This window comes from Lampetra fluviatilis, chromosome 10, assembly GCF_964198595.1.
Source record: "Lampetra fluviatilis chromosome 10, kcLamFluv1.1, whole genome shotgun sequence".
NCBI classification, from domain to species: Eukaryota; Metazoa; Chordata; class Hyperoartia; order Petromyzontiformes; family Petromyzontidae; genus Lampetra; species Lampetra fluviatilis.
Window position 1 is genome coordinate 4,284,474 of NC_136284.1, and position 18,895 is coordinate 4,303,368.

General features: G+C 48.3%; 1 protein-coding gene across 1 annotated transcript in view; it reads right to left on the bottom strand.

The window, feature by feature from the left end:
• Positions 1 to 18,895, bottom strand: part of LOC144934443 (vitamin D3 receptor-like) — an 84,250-nt gene that overhangs the window by 16,090 nt on the left and 49,265 nt on the right. Inside the window, exons 4-6 of the mRNA XM_078860195.1 lie at positions 17,763 to 17,947; positions 14,482 to 14,572; positions 6,582 to 6,753 (exon numbers count right to left, since the gene is read on the bottom strand). Coding sequence (XP_078716321.1) covers positions 6,582 to 6,753; positions 14,482 to 14,572; positions 17,763 to 17,947 — 448 coding nt within the window. The remainder of the gene's footprint in view (positions 1 to 6,581; positions 6,754 to 14,481; positions 14,573 to 17,762; positions 17,948 to 18,895) is intronic.

The window sequence follows — 18,895 nt, forward strand, 5'->3', positions numbered from 1 at the left end:
ACAAGACGTCTCAGTCAACGTCGTGGTTCACCCCCCCCCCACCACCCCCCCCCGCCCCCCCCAAAATACCCCCCCAACAACCCCCCCCCCCCCGCAAAATACCCCCCCCCCCCCATTTGCTTTACCCAAGGCGGCCGCAAATCTCTCCCCACTCCTCAATATTTTTTTCCCTCTGGTATAATCTGCAACCCCCTTGCATATTCTTTTGAAAATCACTGCAACGCTTTGCACGAGGCCGCAATGCAAAAAAATGCATTGTTTGACAGTTGGCCCGCCCGGCCATTGATATACGGGGGGAAATAACTGAAAATGAGGAAACTCTTGTACGCGCGCGAGCATTGCTGCGCCAGAAGATACATCAAGCGCGTGCAGACACGCGCGCAGAATTTATATTTCTCAATTTAGAGTTGTGTGTGTCTAACGTTACATAACGCTACTCCCTTTCACCGCCCCCGTCCGTGTCCTTTAGAGCGCATTTATATGACCGCACCGAAGCGTCTTTGCGAACTTTATTAACAACATTAATTCGCCACCGTAGCGCCACGCTCTCGCTCCGTTTCATCGCCATTCAAGCAAACCCAGTGGTGTACCCAGGATAGATTTTTTTTTAAAACGCAGCACCACTATCAAAACATGCCCTCCTCCACTGGAAGCCAAACCCCACGGACACTCTCATCAGAGCTTGCTGCTGCTGCTGCTATTCGGACTGGTGCTTGGGCAATGACTGCATGCTACACCACATGTTTATGCTTGCCTTAAGCTGCAGGAACACAAGGCCATGTTTTTTCCCCAAAATCACTAGCTTGAGATTTGGCTCAAGAGGTATGCAGAGACTGGCCGTTTTTTCACTGGTTTTTTGTGTTTGTTCGAAAATTAATCTGTTTTATTTCTTTAAGCCGTCTCTCCAAAGAAACGCGTTGCACAGCCCGGGCAAATATTTGCCAGGATGAAATGGAGCGTCCGTCCTTTTTCAGAGATGGTGAAATATGGCACAGCATTCTAATGAGGAAAATCAAAGCGTCCTCTGTAGCTAATGAGAAAACCAATTCGCCAGAAACATGCTGGCTGGAGACACAAAACGATGGTAATATTTTGACATGAAGGATATACACAACAGGAAGCGTTAGCTTCGTTGCGTGCCAAATATGTCAGAGCATGCTACGATGTGAAGATGACATGCAGCATTCTTGAGTTTGCTCCGCGCACAGCCTCTGGCAGCCTCCGACTCGTAAGATGGCGACGGGGTTTGAAATGGATTTCATAAACACTGGTGAACAGCGTCGAGTTGGTCGGTTGGTCAGCAGGGGAAATGGTGTTGTTTTCATTAATTTCCACTTTTTTTTTACGTACGCTTGGAACTGAAAGCGTGCGAGCCGTTGCGAGTCACCGTCATCAGCGGTGATCTATCCACTCCTGGACGAAGGCCGCCCTCGCCCACCCCATGCAATCACCGTCCCTCACTGTCCTGCGATGTCACGTCGACCGGGAAGGGAAGTTGTGGGTGGTGCGTAGTGCCCCCTCCGCCCCCCACCTACCCTGTCCCCCCCAAAAAAAACAGTCTCCACTTCCCATCCGGCCCGACGGGGATATTTCTCGGGTTGGTAAAACCGTGAGCGTCCAGCGGGCGGTGACGGCCATTATCACAAAGTAACATACACCGAGCACCTGCGCCACTGTCATCGCTCCATCTCTATTGGTGGACGAGGCCCTCCTCCTTTGGCAGCCACTCCGGCGTTATTCTCAACCACCAGCCATCAGCCTGGCTCGAGACGTGTCTTGGCCCAAAAAGCTTACGTTTTTTTATATAGTAACCAAAATGTTTCTAGCCTCTTCTGGAATCCGCGTATTCCACTGTTAATCTCTCAAAGTATTGCAAAACGTGCACCGCACCGTGCTTCTTTGCGTACTTTTCAGTGCCCGAGTTTGTGATTTGTTTTATTAATTTTTTTTCCGAGGGTTTCACACTCAATAATTGCTATAAACGTTTTAACCGTGCACGTGATTATGTATATAATTATCGGACAGTGTTGGCAGAAGCAATTAGCATATATAATACGCTCTATACAACTAAAATTATTATTAATTATATCCTTGCATATCCACGTTTTTTTACATGTATATTTCCTGCTCTGACACATGGATCAGTCGCACCGCATACATCTATTAAAACATTACTCTCTTATTTGTGACCGGCAGGAATTAAACCAAACTGCACAGCGGGTTTTCTTGTTTCTGAAACGTTTGGCTGTGGATATTCGCCCACCCCGCCTACATCCACAATTTCCGACGACTGGATAAAGCGACGGACCGTTTCTACACGACAACACCAACCTGGATTCCCGTAACCTGTCGTGATTTCCCAAGTGACAGCGAGCGATGTCTATTAGTGCTGTCCCCCCCTCAGACCCACCGCATCTCGCATCCTCCAAAACAGCCTGGCCGACTGTCCCGGCATAGCCGAGTAAACCGGGCTGGCTGGCAGGTTGTATGCCACGCATCCACAAGCAGTCAAGGCCACACCTTATAAAGGAATAACGGTTCCAGTGAATTCACTACAAGAGGTTGCAGTAACTGTGATTCACAATTAAGATTCCCCGGGGTTAGATCGTTTAGGTGTCATGTAAATGTTTTAACTATAACCCACCCCTATCCGACAGCGCCCAATCAAATCAAGTTTGTCACGTGATGGACAAATGCGCCAATTTATTTACAATTGTTCAGCAAGCCTGAGGAGGAATGTTGAAAAGCGAGCAGAATTTTGACACCGCCTTGTGCCTTCTTTGTTTATTTAAACACAAGGAGTACGCATGTGGAGACAAACATGACTAACGTTTAAAAATAACTGAACCTAGTGCCAAACTGAATAAATTCCTACAACAAGCATTGCCTCCCCCATCCACCCACAGCCACACGCGGCATCGTCTTCCCAACAGAACCCTGCGGATGTCGTCAGCCTACACGACAGAGGTTTTTCCACCTCGTCAAGGTAGTTGAATAAAGCAATGAATCGAAGAACATTCATTGTCAAGGGCTCTCGCTCACAGCATTAATCGCCCCCTACCTCAGCCTGAGAACTTTAAACTCACCGGTGACAACCACTGCATCACAGCCACGTCGACAAGGAGCCCCTCTCTAGAGAGGTGGCTATCACAATGCTCGGTGAGAGGCGGTGACCCAAGCATTGTGATAATTGAGCGTTGTCCTGGTGAACCTGATAAGACAAAGACCACCTGTATAGCGTTCAGACTGTTGGGGAAAGTGCTGTTAGCGAGTAGAACCTATGAAGGCCGGCACGTTACACGAGGGGGTGGGTGGCCAGCACCACGTCCGACCGCCTTTGTCTCCCGAGTGGTGCGATGTTGACACACCACACCAAATACTCATTTGAGGCCGAGTCGTCCTAGGGGAGGCCCAGGACCGATTCAGATAATCGTCTCCGGTGTTGGCCGTGAGCGGGAATCGAACTCGGGTTGCCGGGTTCGTAGAGCAGCGCACTAACAGCTACACCACCGCTCCCCACAACGTACCACACACTCACACACGCAATTAAAGGGCAGCAGTTGTCTAGTTTCTGCATCTGTGCCAATTAAGTTGGAAACCAACACTCTACACACTACTGCAGAGGAATTCCAACAGTGCGAGCTAGCGCCAATTCAAAGAGGAGGGCGTGGGGAGGCAGTCGGGGGTGGTGGTAGAGGGAGGGAGGGAGGGGAATGTCCTTTTAAACCACGAGGCCTTCAATGTGACCCCAAAAGTCAAGTAGCACTGGAGGTGACCCAGAAGGGCCCACAACACTCGCCTCACACCGTGCAGCTAGAATCGTTCCAACATGACTTTCGGTACTTGGTGCCAATGGCAAATTGATTATGTTTAAAAATAGATATATAATACCGTATTTATACGATACATCACTGCACTAACTTTTCTGTGAGGTAAAGTCGTGGTCACTGCACCATCATCAGTCATGCTTTTTGTACAGCCCCGCCTAATTTAGTCCCGTCCGAGTTTTGTGAATTCCCTCGGACGTATAAAAATGATGCCACATGCCCAGTAACGTTCGATAGCATCGCAATAAACATAACCTCAAGTGCACTCTGCACGAGACAGCAGCTCACTTGTCTCGCCTACATTTCCCACGACACATACACCACGTGCACTGTACGAGATAACGTCTGGCTTGTAACACTCGGTTTGTAAAAAAAAAGTTTTTAAATATCTTATATATTATTGTTGTTGCCGCTGCAGGCGATGGCTTGGCTGATTCTGTTTTTAGTGAGCATTCAAATGAGGTCAGCCCAGGACAAGGCTATGGCAGGGGAGGGCACGGGACGCCACGCCCGGCAACCATTATCCCACTGTTCTGACAAATGCCGGAGCCGGCATAGCTGCACATTCAATTCAGTCGAAACCAACACGCGGCAAATTTTAAAGACATCCCCGAGGTTTTCCGAGAACGAATGCAAAACGAGGATTTCTCTCCCTCCCCCTCTCTCCCCCGGGTATCTCGCTCCACGTTACGCAGAGCAAGATAAGGTCCCCTTGGCTTAGGTGATGCTTTTTCCTTTTTTTTGTTAAATCAAGCTTACGCCTGAATGAGGAGCAGCTCTTGCTCTTCAATTCGATACGGCCGGGTGGCTTCAGCGGCAGAGCAAACGACCCCGTGCCCCCCCCCCCACCGCTTCCGCGATCGGAAGGTTGCGAGTTCGAATCTGGGTTGGGAGTCGACTCAGTCCGTCAAATAGCTCGTGAACGTAAACGGATTGAGCGCAGATGTATCGCCATGCTCATTCGAGCAGTTAAATCACCTTGACTTTGGCTCTCGCTTGGAGAAGTCTGTGCCCCGTGCGAGTTTTGCGGGATTTTAAAGGCAAATTAATGCACACGAGAACGGTGTTTGGAATGGGCAGAAAGCGACAGAGAGCATGGATGTTATGCACTGTGCGCACAGACAGGCTGCACTCTGTCGTGCAGACAGCAAGGTCACAAACTGCAAGCCCCTCTCTGTCTCGGCAAACAAGCTTCCCCGCTGTTTCTTTCATTTCATGCTACCCAGAATTAAAAAAAGGTGTTTTTGGCGCGATCTGATAGCTGCTATTATTTATCCGGACAATCTTGCCTCCGCGGAAAGCTCTACGGCCACGATGTGGAATATAGAGAGAGAGAGAAAAAAAACATCTGCGTGTGTGTGGGACGTGCAGATTAGACACGCAGCTTAATATTGATATGAACTGTAGACGTGTAAGAGGTTTATTTGAAGAAAAAAAAGGAGCATGGCAGTGATTCACGAGGCAGTCGTTGGGGAAATCATGCTAAGTTGTAGTCGCATGAAGGGCTGTAGCCTGCAATTACATACCATCCGTTTTGCCAAAATTTAAATGAATTGTTGGTAGCGAGAGAGCACATGCGTTCTGGAAGTGAATGTTTCACTGAATAATCATTAGGGACAAAAAAACTCGAATTTTTGAGACACCCGCTTAAAAAGATCAAAATGGATGGGAGACGGACAGAGAGAGGGAACGAGAGAGGGAGAGCGAGCTAGAGAAGGGATCTTAGGAGTTAATGTCTTCTGCTCGTGGTTACTGGGAAAGATAAGCCACATAACACACCACAGCAGCACATGCACCTGCAAAACCACTTCGCATTTATATAACATCATTTACGTAATGCTGTTCGTATGAAAGCTGTGCAACTCTTTTATCACAAAAAAGAAAATAATAAATATGTACATAAACGGGGATATACGTTGTTACGAAGCCAAGGCAGCAACGCACATACCGTTCGCTGCATTTAAGCTTGCTTAATAAATTGTTGAAATAGGAACAGTACCTCCAAAAGTTTTACTTTAACCTGAGTCACGTACTGATAATGGATATATAGTGCACAAACACAAAATGTACACATTCCAGAGGAACACATTAAAAATCGTATATCAAAAAACAGATATCGATTCACATACAGTCAGTCATCCCTCATTCTACAGCAACTCGATACGCTGAATTTTGCTTTTGGGAAAACTTTTCGTGAGCGTATCTGTTCCGTATATATTTGGGGATGTCCGTATGAAACATTTTTTGACGAGATAGCACCAGCATAATGGTCGAGCCTACTAAAAATTCTGATACGTTCACAATTGGACTTGCATTTTCTTAATCTGGCACATTCCAAATGAAAACAATACCCCGCGGTGGAAGTTTAATTCCGCTAGGATAGCGCCCGTCGGCTTCACGCGCTCGGATCAACGTGCATGAGCACAGTACGAAATGGAAAAAAAACCCAATTGGGATTACACAGCAACATCGCCCCCTACTACTGTGACACTACTGAAGACAGTGCATAATCACAAATGATGTGTCGACGTGCACAGCGACAACCAGACTTTCTCTCGGACCAGCATTCAATTGATAGAAAAATATTATTCCCAGTAACACAACTGTGAAAAAATCATCATCATCATCATTATCCTCGTCAAAAGTCATCAACCCACTGCCGTACGAAGACCTTTTCAAACCCATTCCCAGACATAACGCCTTCCTCATAGCATTTGCGGATAGCAAATGTGCCCGTGATTATGTAGAACTAACCTGAATCCGGGAATGCTCTTGGCAAAGCCGATGACCTTCTGGATGCTGTAGCTGACCAGGTCGGACAGATGGGGCAACATGGAGAAGGGCGACGTCATGTTGCTGGCACCCTGGCCGAAGTTTTCGAAGCTGGCCAGCAATCCGAGGTTCCCCGAGTCCATGCTCGACTCCCCTGCAAGGGAGATTCGCGGACGTTGGCATTAGGGCACGTCACACACGTCGCACATCGCGCCACTGAGGCCAAGTTGGCGCGCTAAAGACTGCAGAAACGCGGGGGGGGGGGGGGGGATGGGGTCGCGGTGCGCGTTATTCAAGTGTAGTTCCGCAAAACGCAATTTACAAACGTGTCGTTTTTAGCACGAATAATATTTTTTTCACTTCAGGCCATGATGCTGGTGATAGATCTACTGCTGGATGTAAAGAAGGCCTCCCCATGGTGGCAAGATGTTAACTACCTCGCCTGGTATACTAGAGGTCGTGGGTTCAATCCTGACCCCGATGCCTGCTGTATATTTGGAGTTATACAGAATATTTTTATCTGGGTCCACTGGTTTTTATCTCCACATTTAGAAATATCCGTTTAGAGTATTTGCTGCTATAATTTTCCACACAGTGAGCCACTTCGTTGAGGTATCATTTGTGGTCGGGTCGCTTCTGAAAAATGCCCTAAATAGCTCCGTGGGCCTTACCTAGTAAAATAAAAATAATGTAGACGTAAAATAGTAGTAGTATGTCGCTGCAATCCTGCAACGCACGGTCTCGCGATGCCACAATCCATCTTATTCCTGCACGTGAGCCTGATCTCGTTGCTCTATCTCCACCAAGAGTGGTACAGTCGGGTTTTTTACAATCGGGTTTAATTGTCTTTTTTATATTAAACCCGATCATCTGAGATTGGGAGAAATCCGGTTTAATTGGTTCTAATTGCAGAACCGCACTTCGCCAACTTCTCAACGATGGGCTTCATCCATTCCAAGCTAAGGAACTCACTGGCGCCCACGATTGTGGAGAAGCTCGTGTTCATCAAGACCAACCTGCCCGCCGCATTCTACGACTCCCCCGTGCCCGACGGCCCCGAGTACGATAGCAGCACCGACGAGGAAGCAGCCTAAGCCTTGGATCAGAGTTTCGTATTCATTAAACCAGGTTTTCATTCCCCGAAATCGGGTTTAATTGTATTAAAGAAAAAACCCGATGCCTGCCGCTGGAAAAATCGGGTTTTTTCCACCCATGATCTCCACGGTCGAGCACTCCATTCTATTCCCATTCCCTCCCCCCTCACCGTCCCCTACCACTTCCCGTCCCCCCTCCCCTACCCTGTTGTGACCCCGATGTACCCCTCTATCGTGGTCACTCATTCGTTAAACCCTTGCATGCCCCTGCCATCTAAATTTTGTCACCGTTGTTTCTACTTTATTAAGCGCCGTTAGTGAAGGCGATGTACGAATGTAAGATAAGATATCGTTGCTCGATCTCTATGGTTGAGCACTCCGAATAAAATGCATTTTCATCATCGATAGAAGCCCAGCCATAACGGTACTCAATATTCGTCTGTCTTTTCGAGCATTTCTTTTACGAAGTGGTTCATGGAAGGAAAATGCAGCTTAGAAGGTTGATTGGCCTCTAAATTGTCCATTGTTCAGTGTTTTGTATGTGTGTATGTTTAACTTCGTACGCACCATACGTACATGATTTTAGTGAGACATGTGTAATGAGGCTCATGGGCCATTAGTTCCTAAAATCTGTTTGGCCTTCAATATTTAGGCATCATTTCACAATGGAGGTATTCCATTTTTGCAGAAACATTTATTAAATAGGTACGATAATTTTTTTCAAAACTTGCATTTGTAAAGCATTTAAACAGAAGAACATCTGAAGATGCTGTGGCAACAATAAACACAAAGACAAAGATCCCCCATATAACCTTTAACAGACTGTTGGGGCGAGTGCTATTAGGGAACACCAATGAAGGATAACACGGCACACGAGGGGGTGGTGTGGCCAGCACCAAGCCCAGCCGCCTATGTCTCCTCAGCGCTGACATTTATACACCGCACCAGGTACTCATTTGAGGCGGAGTTGACCTAGGGGAGGCTCAGGACCGGTTCAGATAATTGTCACTGGTGTTGGCCGTAAGCAGGAATCGAACTCGGGTTGCCGGCTTCATAGCGCAGCGCGCTATTACAGCTGCACGACACCGCCACCAAATCGCACGCACTGAAAAACTATTCTCTAAGTGCTAATGAACGATGTGTTGAAGGTGTACTATAGGAGCAGCGATTAAATCGATAGAAAAATATTATTCCCAGTAACACAACTATGAAGGAATCGTCATCGTAGTCAAACATGATCAATCCACTGCAGTTTGAAAACCTCCCCAACCCATTCCCATCTCTCACGGTCCTGCAATGCAACAGTCGATTTACCACCGGCACACGAAGCTGATTTCTTCCTTCCATCTCCACTGTGGATGTCTACCCCTATCGGTACTAATCACAGGGCTTCGCCTTGCCTGCTCGCTAAGTGTCATGCCCCAGCCCACTTGCTCAAGCCCACTTGATTTTCTTAACAGAGTGAATGGCGCGGGACGTAATAACTGATGAAACGTCGGGAATAAGCTGCTTTTTTATTTCCACAGGTATCTCATGGAAAAATACAGAATCTTTCGTACAAAATGTTGCAGAGATAAGCAAATTCATTATTAGAACAACCAACGGATGTCTATGTTCTTTAGAATCTGTAAAACACTGCATTGAAAATGTGGAATTTTGTTCACGTCGGTTTGCATACTGAAAGGCATCTGGGTTCCTGGTTATTTCTGGTATTTTTTGCTGTTTGCGAACTTCGACAATGATTGACATCTTGTGGAAATTCGAGGCCCTAATGATCTCTTTACCAGGTAATCATTAACATTGTTTTTTTTGTCCTCTCCTGAAGCCACCCTCAATCAACCCCACTGCATGCAGAACAACGACCAGCCACCCCACCCCCTCATGCCTCCCACGATGCCGATCACACAGGACGATATGTCACCAGTGACGGATCAACCAAAGGAAATTGTTCAAGCGCATTTACCCCTCTGCTTGGCCCGAATGATTTCCCCACTCGCTATGGGTAAACGTGTCCAAGAGGGGCGTGCGGGTCTCTTGTCCAGTGCACACAACCGCCACCCTCTCCCCCTCCCTATCCCCCCTGCAAAACGCACAAACAACCTTTCCCTTTACACTCCCCGCAGAGTCCTAATAATGGCCCGGCAATATAAACGCCTCTGACAAACACCTTGGCCTTCCAACACCTTGCCCCTGCCTACAGGGCCCGGGTGGACTCTGTCCCTCGCAGCGGGCGCGACGACGACGCGGCAGACCGCAGACCGCCGCGCTGCCACCGTGCATCTCGATGACCTGCCGTGTGCCTCACCAAGAAAGCGGTTTCTTGGAAAACATCCGTTTACTGCGCTCGCCGCCCCCGGCGGCCTCCTCCGCTGTCCAGGCCAGCGAGTCCAAGAGTTATTTCTGTTATTTCTGGCGCGAACGAGCACCCCCCCCCTCTCCCTGTTTACAGCCCTAAGCACGGTGGTGTGTGAATTCCACATTCCTATGGCGGGGCGGAGGTGGTCTATACATAGGACGACCTACTGTTGACTGCGCCTAAAAACGCTGCTCATTTTATTGACCCCCCCCACCCCAAAGGGATGATGTGACGAGCCACCTCATGGCGGCCAGGATTTGAACTCGCAGCCTTCCGATTTGCGAGCCGCTCCGGGTCTATACTGCTGCAACTGTCCGGCAGGTAATCATGCCCAGGTATTAAACCAACAAAAATAAAAGCCAGTCTCAATCCGCCGTCAGATAAAGGCCCTCCTCCCCCCCCCCCCACCAAAGCCATGTGGATCATGAGCATTGTGTGTACCATACTTCACCACTCTGTTCCATAGGGCTTCCAAGGGGTGGGTAGCGGGGGGCAGTTCTTATGTCCCTCTCCACCGATATTAGCCGTCACCAGGAATAAAACTTGGGTCACTGGGTTCACAGCACGGCATGCTAACCACCGTCCCGTCGCTCAATATTTTAGATTTTCTCTTCATCCGTTCAGGAGATGACATTTTAATCTTGTTCAACTACAAATATATATAGGGTGAGCAGGGGCGGCAAGATAATTGGTATGTGCGTATGTGAATAATATATCCGACGTCTATGCAATACTCCTTAACTGTGACATAATGAAAATAGTCAATTACACAAACACCAGGGAAAACACGCACTGCATTTGTGATGTGCTTGGGATATAAATATTTATAGCGCAGTCCTTTTTTATCTTTCTTAATCTTTAAGTTGAGACGGCCTTCGCATGGCACTACGGAAACACTGCCTACAAACTTCACGCGTCAATCTAAGTGTTTTACACTTCGTGGAGAGTGCACTGATGGTGAATCAAAAGTCGGCACAATGTAACACTCGACACGGGGGGCCTAGTGGCCACTCCACACACATCGCAACAATGTAATGTGCAATTAGAGCAGCGCGTCCTTTGTCAGAAACACAGGATGCTGCTGAAGGTATTGTTTATTTTTTTTTAAAGGTGATAAATGCAGAACGGAAGAAAGGGGCCACTGTCTCACAAGATATTGTACGGTTTCATTATAAGTTCACAGTGCCTGTTCAAAAAAATCCACCAGGGGCCAATTTTATAAGGCACTCCATGCAAGTGTTGGTAAGAGTGCGGCCTATTGTAATATAAAATAACACAAGTCCCCAGTTGTTTTCCTCCAAAGCCACATCTTGCGACCACCTTTCTGGGACAGCGTGCCGCTTTAACGGAGCACTCTCAGCCAGTGGCGGCTTCGTGTCAAGTGGAGCATCACAACGCATCAAGAGGAGCGTCACAAGGCGTCAAGTCACCGCAAGAAGATATCGCGCAGTGCCCGACTAAAAAGAGTTCGGTTCGGGTTAGGATTAGGGTAATGGTTAGGGTTAGGTTAGGTTAGAGTTAGGTTAGGCTTAGGCTAGGGTGGGGTTAGGTTTCGGGCTACGTTAGGTTAGGGTTAAGTGAGGATTAGGTTAGGGTTGGGATAGGGTTAGGTTAGGGTTAGGTAAGGGTTAGGTTAGGTTAGGGGGACGGCGCCGATGACGGGCGCGGAATCCGTGCTTGGTGCGAAACGCTGGCGTAAGGTGAATGAGCGTGTGGGTGCGAGCGAGCAAGGGGTAAATGGCCAGCGTTGGCACAACACTCGATGCCCCTTACCAACTCACCCGGAGTTGCACCAGAGCTCATCAAGATCTTGTAAGCTAAGCGTGTTTGCGTCTGGAGAGTGCTTGGATGAGCAACCACCGTATTTCTTGTACTCTTTGTACTGTACCTATGCTCCAACGTCTATGCCACCTCGCCTTCATCAACACACGCCAACCAGCTTAGTAAAGTATTGTTGAATAACCGCATGAGCCACAAGGTATCGCGAGGCTCTCATCCAGCAGTGGATTTCCAACATGAGTGTACATGTACAGAGGTTTATTACTGCTATTGAGCGAGTACATATGTAGAGGAGTACTGTGAGTAGCCAATGAGGGATGAGCGTGGGGGGGGACTTTCGGAAAGCACTTTCGGGAAAGTGGGTGGGGCCGAGCTGGGGGGAGGAGCTGCCGAGAGGGTTCTTAAGGGCGGCCACGTGACGGACACGTGGTCGTCGTGGGGAGCCAGGGTAAGGATCGGCTGGAAGAGGTCTCTCTCTCCTTGTCGAAGGGCCATGTTGGCTGATCCCCCGCCCCGGGCAGACGGGTGAGAGAGACTAGGGGTAGCCGAAGTAAGGCCCGGCGTATATCGCTATCCCAGGTCCAAGTGAAGGGCGGAGAATAGGGGGCACCTACACTGGTGTGAGTGTACAGTATTCCTCGTCTCCGCGTGGTTGGACTCCACTACACATATAAAGTATAGGCTAAAGCGGACAGTATGCGTAGCCATTGCATGTATAATATCAGTGTGCACAACCAGATTTTCTCTGTACTCTCTGTAAGTTCAAAGAGCTCCCATGGCCCACACAGAATAGGGAGGCCCTCATCCAGCAATGGATTGACAAAAGGACTGTATAGGTTTCCCTCACTTCATGTGGTAGATACGTTCCAAGAAAAAGGCGCACAAAGCGTAAGTGTAGCATGGACCCAACGGTCACCCAACCCACAATGCTCAGTACGAGGCAGCTGCCTGCCGAGTAGCACACACATTACACACAATGTTGTCCCACGTCCGACCGCATATCCGCCCCAAATGAGTGAATTCAAAGCACATATCGCGAATTCTGGGTAGAAATAGGTTAGCTGTATATACAGGGTGCAATCGCACAAAACCGAATTCGCATAAATTGAGAGAAACCTGTTCATAAAAATGTGAACAAAGCATAGGTAAGCAGCTATTGGCAGGCAGCTGTGGGCAATAAAGCACGCACTATCAGCTGAATAGCATGAGCCTGCACGAGAAAGTAAAAACGACGCGCTGGGACAGACATGTTGAAATAAAACCAATGTCACCGATGGGTCCAGGGAGGGGGAAATGTTCCACTGGAGAGGAGAAGCTGGTTCGTGGTTAATTCAAATGCCCCTTTGAGCAGAATCACAGACAGGGGCTCATCTGAATATGTGAACAATTTTGAGCAAACATCACTCCTGGTCTGGACATAACCTGCGCAGGAAATGCATTAGGCATTATAAGGGAATAAAATGTTGGATAGCTGCCCAGTTGTCGGGATATATTATACTTTAAATGGTTTACAGAAACCAAGGCAACGCGGATAACTTGGAGAGGCCTGGCATGCAAGTCACGCTGACCCAAGCAGAACAACAAATGCCCAAGCCCCAACCAAAGGAAGCACATTGTCAGATTTGAAGGCGATGAGTTTCCCAGTCTCTCGTGGCACGTGCAGGAGTATGATTCAAATTACGCAGGCATCAAAAAAAATAACCACACGCACATGTTATGTTCATTTCCATACAAGCGATGTATACGTGTGTGTCTACGGGTGTATAAGAAGCATTCGGACCAAAAGTATGTACAAATGTGCCTTGTGGCCAAAAACAATAATCACTGTGTGAGCTTGACCAGAATCATTAGCAGAATTATTAAAGCAACTTTAATGGTAACATCCATCATTTTTTAGAAGGACACGTTGTGGCAGTGCAGAAACTCGGAATAACAAGGGTCACACTGTCGGTAAAAACACAACCAACACCTCTTGTTGGGGTGGCAGCACGACTGAGTGGTGAAAAGGTTTGCAGTTCGAGGTACTGGTTATAACATGGGGTGGGGAGCGGTGGTGTAGAAGTTAGCGCATTGGACTACGAATCTGGTGACCCGGGTTCAATTCCTGCTCACGACCAATAACTGTGGTGAATAACTAAACCAGTGCTGGGTCTTCCCGAAACAAACCCGGCTATAAATAAGTACCTGATGCGGTGTGAAAATATCAGCACTAGGGAGACAAAGGTGGCCGGGCGTGGCGTAGGCCATCCACCCCATCGTATAGAGTGCCACCCTAAATAGTGCTTGCTAACAGCACTTGCCGCAATATCTTCTTAAGGCGATACAGAGTATCTTAATTTTTGTTAGAACATACTATGCAGTGACCGATGAGCGCCGTGTGGGTGTACAATTGGCTGCCCGGGGGGGTGGTGGTGAGGGTCGGGCGGTGGAGGGGCCAGCAGACAATTTGCCCTCAGCCTCACACAAGAGAGGGCGCCACAATGGGCCCATTTTTAGTTTCTGCCACTCAGGAATAAGTGGGCACCCCAATTGGCTTTTGACTCCGGGCCACCAGGTACCTCTGGCCAACTCTGACCGCCACTCCCAGTGTGGGCTACAGTCCTCTGCTCAAGAGTGCAGGTAAGGTGTGGACATGTGCGGAGTGGACGGACACCTGGCGTAGAGGAGCCGAAGGAGCAGTCCGTGGGAGCCTCCGGCATGGAACAGTCGTCACTCGAGTCGAACTCATCCTTGCGCACAGGGGGCTGCACACGATATCGCATGATGGGGAGGTGGGAAAGGGTGCACACATTTTTTAAAATGTAGTATCGCGTTTGATAAGGTCGCGTCTGCCTTCTCCGCGCTCACACAGAGAAACAGTGGTCAACTACCACAGTGCTTTCTTTCACAGCTCGCTCTCTCCGCTGTGGCAAACGATGAAAAAGAAATAACTCTGCGATACATTTTTATTCGGCTCACTGTGGTCCTTCCACGTTGTCACGGCGGCTATGCGGACATCACTCGTAAATGCCGAAAATGGCATTAAACGGTCACCAAAGACAGTTGCGTTTCGCTCGACAACGTATTGGGCACGTATTGTGCCCAATACGTTTAACACGTCGGCTTTCGCGACCAATATCATCCATAAGACTTTTTTTTGGGTTAGATCGCGTAAATATATAAATGTGTCGTTAAAACCCGCCACCACCCGACACAGCCAACTAGTACATATCTGGCTGTCGCCTGATGAAGCTAGTTGTAATTACTGGCGAAACGTCGTACTCAGATTGTAAATGTTGTGGCTTGGCTCTCCAACACATCGGTGTGCTTCACTAGTGACAAATTGGCATGTTCTGTTTGTGCCCAATCGTTTCAACGATAAACGATTAAAACCCTAAACTATAAACTATTTTAAATTTTACCAGGTAAGGCCCACTGAGCTATATAGCTCTTTTTCAGAAGCGACCTTGCTACCGTAAATAATAGCTCAACCAAAGCGCATTATCACGTGGAAATGTATAGCAGCAGTCAAATACTCTTGAACGCATGTTCATTCTAAATGTGGAGGGAGGGGAAAAACGGAGGACCCGGAAAAATATTCACACGACCACGAGGAGAGAGCGAGAGAGAGACACGCAAACTCCAAATATACAGGCTGCTGTGCCGGGAGATCGTATGGAACCATCGGGCTCCGGATTGCAAGCCCAATGTGCTGATCATCACACCGCAGTGGCAGCATCACATAATACCGCAGTACATTGCATAAATCACACCAGCGTTTATTACAATTTTTGTTTTTTTACTAAATTAACTCGATGTGTGCGCCAGCTTCGTGGCCTGACCCGCGGGTTCACCGGAGGCCAGGCGAGGGCAGGATTGTTCCCACACCTCCAGCGCAATCTGCAGCCGCCTAATTAGCTCACAAAATAAAAGCAAATGTTTTTTATATAACACTAGAATGGTAGTGGTGCCAGACAACCACAAATAATAATATATATATAACACTGCCTTGAATAGCAATAAATGCAGTGTCGGTGACATTTAGGACGGTGGCCAAAAGGTTGCCAAACGAGGCGGTTCCGTAGAGGGAAGCAGCGGTTATGTAAAGTTTCATATAATTTCCTCTCCATGGCATAGTTACCCACGGTAGCGTGTTTCGTCTTTGCTATTCGTTTGCCCAAAGAGCAATTCCCACCGCGTGGTAGTCGAGAACTCGGCGGTAATACGAACTGCGTCCGAGCCGTGCAAATGAGAGAGAGAAAAGCCAGAACAACAATGGCTAAATTGTTCTGATCAATGGGATGAAAGCACCTTCGTGAAAAAGACAAAGTACACTTTGTATCGACAAAGCTATCACGTTCTCTGGTTTAACATTACATCGCTCCGTCGTGCCGCATTAGCCCCGGCGCATCAAATCATCGGGGACCGTGTTACAAATAGCTCATCATAGCCCCGAACACACTTCAGCGATTGCTTTCCACAACACAGCTCAGCGTGGGATGTTTGAACGACATGTCACACGGGTAAATTGTCGACGATATTCCAACAACAGTCCATGCACGATATCGCCGAGCCTTGCATGGAAATTACGTTAATTAGTTTTTTTAACAGCGGAAAGCCACCCTCAGTTCAAAAACAAATTTTTTTTCAGGAGGGTCCTGCTACATTTGGATCTTTTGCCAAAACCAAGCATGCCGCCTATGTTTAGCTGTGGGAGGAAACCAGAGAAGCACGGAAGAAACTCACGCAGAGCAGGAGGAAAGCACAGAAACTCCACACAGAGAGGCGCTAGAGTCATCAATCGAACTCAGTCGGTGGGTTCGACTTGGTGCCGTCCTGCCACAGTGCCAACCTGCCAGAGTCTCAACCTGACATCCTTGCAGGGTGCCAGGGGGTGAACGCATGCAGCGGAGGTATATTTTCAAAAGTTTTGAAAATAAAATTTCAGGTTAGCGAAGAATTGCTCACAAGAACAATGGAAGCAAAGGCTAGATATTTTATTGGAACGAATCAATTCGGAATCCGGAAAGGGCGCCGGGACAGGAGAAGCGATCGTAGGTGATGAGAATGCCGCTCTGCAGGAGCTGGGGGCGTCGCTTATCGTGTGCAAGGCGCTCCGAGATGCATCGGTGCAAGGGGCTCTCCATCAAAATCAAATCGTTATTGTCAACGGATGGATTTGCTGCATCGTAGGCAGAGTGAGAGGCGCTGCCTACGATGGGGATTGGCCTTCATCCAGCAGTGGATAGATCGAAGCTCAAGATGAATTAAAAGGGAGCCAGATGACAATGCTATAAAGTAGACATACATTTTCAAGTTCAGCTGAACTTCTAAGCTTTAAACATGCTACAAACGTCACATTAATGTAACAATGAGCAAAGCCCACAGGCAGATCGATGACCAATATTATTAAATACAATATTTACCAAAACATTTTTATTACAATGACCTACAACACTATTTCATATACTGTACTTCATATATTTCCTGTACACACCCAATGTAATACATCTTGACGTGAAATGCCTCTTGCACAACCAAAATCCAGACCACACTGGGCCGACGGTGTCATTGCGTGGGGACACCAACACAGGCGCGCCCACACACAGGGCAGCCCTGCATTTAGAGCCGAGATGCACATTATTGTTTCCTGACACCATGAGTTAAAGGCAAAGGTGCAGCACTGCAATGGCTTTGCTCATGCCACTCTTCCACGCCCGCCACGCGTCTTGGAGGAGGTAAGAGCACCCAAACTTAACCCCATCGCATGCGACCTCTGCCGATCGACCAACTGTGGTGGAACCCATTCGTACTCCTGGGTTCACAGGGGCTGGGGGGAGGGGACCGGAACAAAAAAAACGCGCACCATCCACTGTCATGAGCAGACGGGGAATGCAAACCCACTTTGCCACGCAGCCGGTCCGGATGCCATCGTCCTATCCTCGCGCCACTCACCCGGAACTGCCCGAAGTCCGAGTAGGAGGAGTCGTAGGTCTTGTGGTGAGCCTCAATGAGGGTGGCTATCATTTGCTCCTGCTCCTCCGACATCTGTGGCCGACACTTCTCCTTGCAGGAGTCCTCCATCTTTCTCTTCATGATCATCTCCTTTTTCCTCTGGAGCTCTTCCTCCGTCATTATCACTGCGAGGTCGTGACCACATCGGGGTTGGGGGGGGGGCAGCGAGGTAGGAAGGGAGGGGGGGCAACTGTTGCGATCAGGCCGTACACCAAGCTACTGCTGCTGCTCTCTCCGCGACGAGCATTCCGTGCGGGCCGTGCCGCTCGTCACTCGGCATGACGGACACTGTGCCGGCCATGTGCGGCTTAACACAGAAATGCAACGTCGCGCAGAGCTGCACAGCTACACAGCAAAAAAAAAACACATACGCAGTAAGCACACAAAGCTGTTGTTCATGATCACGGTAGTATTTGGGTCTGCAAACACTTCCTACGCGGAGTAATTATCTCAAACACCCCCTTTGTGTACCGCATGGGAGGTGCGGTATAATAAACATCAAAGTTGCACCTCCAATTAGCGCACTTTAACTAGGTACGTTGCGAAAGAGGTTCTACATACATACAAACGATGATGATCTTGATACGACCGGTTTCATTTGTTAAAGAATGGCATAGGAAACCGAAGAGGGACTTCTTGAATTTACATCTCCTTTTCCTTTCCAGAAAAAGACGAGATGACCGAAATGTGATACAACGCATAGTCCCACGCTATATATATACACCGCACGCAGCACCGCCATCATCATCGTAGCGTCATCGCACACAATCTCAGATGTTAAATTGAAAGACCATTCCGCAATGATCAAAATGATTTACGGAACAAGGTCTTGGCAAACGGAGCTGATGGGTGGCTCAAATGGGTGCAAAGTTATTTATTTTACGATTGATAAATGTTCATTTCCATTAACCAGGGTGGGGGGTTGGAAACGGCACGGGGCGCTAGCCATGGACTGTTTGAAGGAATATATCTGGGCGATTCTCACGATTTTATTCCAAAACTCGACTACGATTCCAACAGGGATTGCCCAGCCGTAGTGCCAAGTGGACGGGCAAGGGCTACAGGAAAGGGAC